This window comes from Bidens hawaiensis, unplaced genomic scaffold (genome assembly GCF_021521415.1).
Source record: "Bidens hawaiensis isolate Kalapana, Puna unplaced genomic scaffold, B.hawaiensis_p1.1 tig00026011_1, whole genome shotgun sequence".
Taxonomy (NCBI): Eukaryota; Viridiplantae; Streptophyta; class Magnoliopsida; order Asterales; family Asteraceae; genus Bidens; species Bidens hawaiensis.
In genome coordinates this window covers 38,936-43,720 of record NW_027494189.1, presented here as the reverse complement: position 1 = coordinate 43,720, position 4,785 = coordinate 38,936, and the positions used below count along the sequence as shown (strand labels likewise).

The window sequence follows — 4,785 nt, the reverse complement described above, 5'->3', positions numbered from 1 at the left end:
TTCATTGGCGTCATCCATTGAACTCGAACCCACGACCACTTATATTTTCCATAACCAATGTATATTTTTCTTTATAATATACCATTTTATGCATTGTTTTTTGTAAAATCATATTTTTTAAATGATCTTAATATTATCCTTGTTTATAACTTAGGCTGTTTACAGTTTGATCAACACGAAAAGAGTTATGCGGGTTAAAACATACAAAAGTGAAATGTGACTTATAAATGCCGTTCTAAGTGGAAACATACTAGTTTCGATATGACTCCGGCAGTCATGATCATTTATGGTATTTACTAAACTTCAAAAATAAATATCACACGTCGCTCTTTCTACTCCTTTCACAAAACAAACCCCAACAAAGGACTGGTATTGTGTGAGAAAGCAATGACAAGATGTTCAGAAGTAACATTTTGTTCGCAACCTTGTTTTAGTTGTGATTTCGTTTTAATGTAGTTATCATCCTAATTTTTAGATTGAATGTATTGTTAAAAAAGACGGTCAAGAAGTATACAGTTCGGTTGAGTTTCTAATATCATAACAACATTGTTTATCATCGCCTAGGCATTTCTTACATTGAGTATATGATTTAGGATAGGTTTAATAGTTGTGAGTCTATGGGTTCACGACCAAAGTTAAGAAACATGTTTTTTTAAATGAATAAAAGTTGGAATTGTTATGTTTAAACAAAAAGCTTAAATAAAACTTTAATGATGAATTAATGTTCATCCATGGATCAATGTTGAAGAAATAAAACATATAAATCCATTGAATTAATGGTTTTAAAAGTTAAAAATGTTAGAGAGGGAAAACTCAACTCCTAAACAGGAAAAGTTTAGAATATTAAATACAAAGATTTTATTGTAACCTTTAGGTAAGATGTTAGATGTCTTGCAATTAACATAAAAACTTTTTTTAACGACCAATTAATCCTCTAAATGAGCTGTTGGCTAAATTTAGTGTATTAGGATACACTCAGTTTTTTGATCAGGGAAAAACCCTCACATAAGGCCAACGCCCGTAAACACTCGCCTGGATGCACGACAGTGCGATGAAATAAAACCCATTTAACTCAAGGATCCAAAACAACTTAGATGATTTCATATTAACAAAACAACTTAAATTGCATTTTATTATATAAAACTAAAAAGTAATTATTACATCAAAACAGAAGGCAACCAAATAACAACATGTTCTAGTATTTTGAGATATGGCAATAACATATTAGAATTTCACAATGTAGTATTGATAAATTAAAAAGAAAACACAATAGCCTATTTATATTTATAGAAAATAATTAAAATGCTGATACATGATATGCACACATCATGTAAAATTTGTTGCATTTAATATGGAATACGTTATAAATTAAGATGCAATCTAATCATTTAATTTTTTTCACCAAAACCTTTCAACTATTCTCTTGTACCATTTACTAAGTGAAATAAATATATATCCATTTTCAAATATTCTCTTGTATTATTTACTAAGTGAAGTAAATATATATCCAGTGTCATTTATACCATATCAAACATTACTTAGGATAAAAATAAAAACTTCATTTGAGTTGAAAAAACTCTAAAAACTCATCTAACCAAATACAATACACTTTTTAGTAAACTTACAATTTTAAATATATTTATAATAGACCTATTACAGTGAAACCGTATACGTATCTGATTTACATATAAATAAGTTCTAATAGTAAGATTCACAAAAAAAAAATATGCAAATAGTCGAGTTATTTCGTTATAACATTTTGAAATTAAGTAGGCAAATGGTCCATCTCTCGTTTTTGATTCCAGATTTTTGCTAATTACATATTTATCTCAACTATTCGCTTAACCGCAACAAACATGATACCTAAAACAAACAAACCTTATATTTTTCCTATAAACGTGTGTTAGCGACATATCTAGTGAAACAGACGCCCAAAACCACAACTTGTATGTAACACCCTAGCACCAACATGATCTGAGCGTTTTCCAAGTGTTTTGAATGACATCGTAATTGTAGAAACAAAAAGGAGCTACAATATTTTTTTAATTAATTTACCTGTCCGCCAATTTCAAACAAATCACGCCTTTTACATGAAAGTGCTACGTACTTTTTCAAAGGCCAGTTTTCACCAACGTGACAGTGATTTTTTTCACTTTTTTTTTCTAGTATTAACTTTTTATATAAAAATAAAAATAATAATAAATTTAAAAAAAATTAGTATTATAATAATAAATGTAGAATTGACGTTTTTTTCTTTTATGGAAATAAGAACGTTATCATTAAAAATAAAAAAATAAAAAAATTACACTTTTTAAATAAATCATCATCACCTACATAAAACCCCTGTCTTCTTCATCCACCATTTTCAAGCTCTGCAAATTAATCAAGATTCAACTTTTAATAACCCAACAATGAAAACCAATCAAACCCATCAATCTTATCACTCTTTAAGCTCTTCAATCCACCATCAAATCTCATATCTTTCATCTTATTCTTCGCTTTCGGCTTATGTTCCGGCATCATCCTCACTTCCCAATTCAAATACATTTCACTCAATTTCCAATTCCCCCAATTTTTCTTCTCCGGTGACCACTCCGGCAACATCTCCGGCGCCGCCGTATCCGGCGGAGGAAATCCGGCGGCACCGTCGCCTCAAACCCCGCCTCTATCGCGGGTCAAAGTCGGATTGAAAAGTTACTTGACGCCGCCGGAGATAATACACGATATGACGGATGAGGAGCTAATTTGGAGAGCATCGATGGTGGCGAAGGTTCGGGAGCATCCGTTCGAGAGAACGCCGAAGGTGGCGTTTATGTTTTTGGTGAGAGGTCCAGTGGTGTTGGCGCCGTTGTGGGAGGGGTTTTTTAAAGGGTATAATCGTCTTTTCACAATTTATGTTCACGGGTCGAATCGGTCGTGGAATGTGACCGAGCCGGAGGGTTCGGTGTTTCACGGGCGGAGGGTTCCGAGTAAGGGTGTGGAATGGGGGAAAGTTAATATGATTGAGGCGGAGCGTCGATTGTTAGCGAACGCGTTGTTGGATTACTCGAACCAACGGTTTGTGCTTCTGTCTGAAGCGTGTATTCCGCTGTTTAACTTTTCGATGGTTTACTTGTACCTTATTAACTCGAAATATAACTTTGTGGAGTCGTATGACCTAGCGGGCCCCGTTGGGCGTGACCGTTATAGTAAGAAAATGGCGCCTGTTGTGGATATTAAGGAATGGCATAAAGGGTCACAATGGTTTGAGATGGATCGTGACCTAGCTGTTGAGGTGATAGCGGATAAGAAGTATTTCTCCGTTTTCCATGACTTTTGTGACGGAAAATGTTTCGCTGACGAGTATTACTTACCAACATTTGTCACTAAGATATTCGGTGGAACAAATGCTAATAGGACTCTGACTTTTGTTGACTGGAAGATACCTGGAGCCCACCCGACTCAATACACGAGCAATGATGTGACCAAAAAGTTTTTATTAAAGTTAAGGGATAATAGAAGTTGCGAGTATAATGGGAAGAAAAACCAAATATGTTATTTGTTTGCAAGGAAATTTGCCCCTCGTGCTTTGGATAGATTGTTAAAAATTGCACCAAAGCTTATGCAATTCAACTTATAGCTTTTTTTTTAATATTTATTATTTATAATTTACAATATTACAATTTCGTCTAGGTTTGTGCATCGACTGTTGTACCCTGCGTTGTAATGTTTGTACCTTACTTTTTCATGGTTTTGGTTTTATCAGATGTTGCTAGTCTCTTTTCGGTATATCTACAATTAACTTTTCCTTCTTCAAATAGATACGTTCCTTTCTAATGATACGTGTCCTGAAAATCTAACCTTTATGGTTCTTTCTTTTGACAATTTTAAATCGGATTTCAATTTCAGTAGCCTGGAGTTCAGAGAGAGAGTGGTCGGCCAATTGTTTAACCCTACACCTTTTGCTTCAGAAACGAACATCAAACGTAGTTAGTTGCATTTTCATTTTATAAATTAACATAAATGAAAACAAGTTTCAAATTATTGTATCGATATATACTACGTAAATGTAATTCATTGATTAATTTGCAAATTTCGGATTATTAGGTCCCTATCACGATATAATTAGTTGCACTTTTGTGTCTAGGCACCCTTTAAATGTAGTTAGATATGGGAAGTGACTTGAATACTTGTGTGTCACATAACTTGAACTCTTTTGTGGTATTCAATACTTGTGTGTCACATAACTTGAACTCTTTTGTGGTATTCACAAGCAACTGTCGCCTAATACATGATTACTTTACGCAAGTAATCTTTGAACGGCGACATATGGACGTCTGCTGAAGAACTCTTCCCGAAAGTTGAACACAAGACTTCCTGATTTAACGTGAGTTTTCTTTCTTTTTAATGTGTTATTCAAATGGACTCTTGGTTTATAGAGTTTATGTAGTGCATTTAAATATCGTATTGAATCCACAGGTGCAATGGTAGCCACCAACTTAAGACAACCATGAGTCTATCCGATATCCAATTGTCTGGAAGTTGATATTTGTCTTGTTTTTTGTTGTTTAGGTTACGAAGACGAAGAAACAGTGGCGAAGCTTGAACTGAGGCATCGGGGGGACAAACTCAAAATGTATACAAAATTTCACAAACAATGGGAGGGGGGCTCAAATTTTCGGCCGAAAAAGGCTAAACTTACACTACATATAAAAATTTTCGGCTGAAAACGGGTAAATTTACGCTACTTCGCAAAAAAAACATGGAAACCGTGGCCACCCCGGGCCTCAATGAAACTTCGCCAGT

The 4,785-nt window shown here is 34.1% G+C and overlaps 1 protein-coding gene across 1 annotated transcript; it reads left to right on the top strand.

Annotated features, from left to right (window-relative positions):
* Positions 1-2,428: 2,428 nt before the first annotated feature.
* LOC143572787 (glycosyltransferase BC10-like) lies at positions 2,429-3,733 on the top strand (the record flags this gene model as incomplete). The annotated part of the gene is made up of 1 exon (XM_077057844.1): positions 2,429-3,733. A coding segment is annotated over one exon (1,191 nt), but the record flags the coding sequence as incomplete, so codon positions are not given.
* Positions 3,734-4,785: the final 1,052 nt, after the last annotated feature.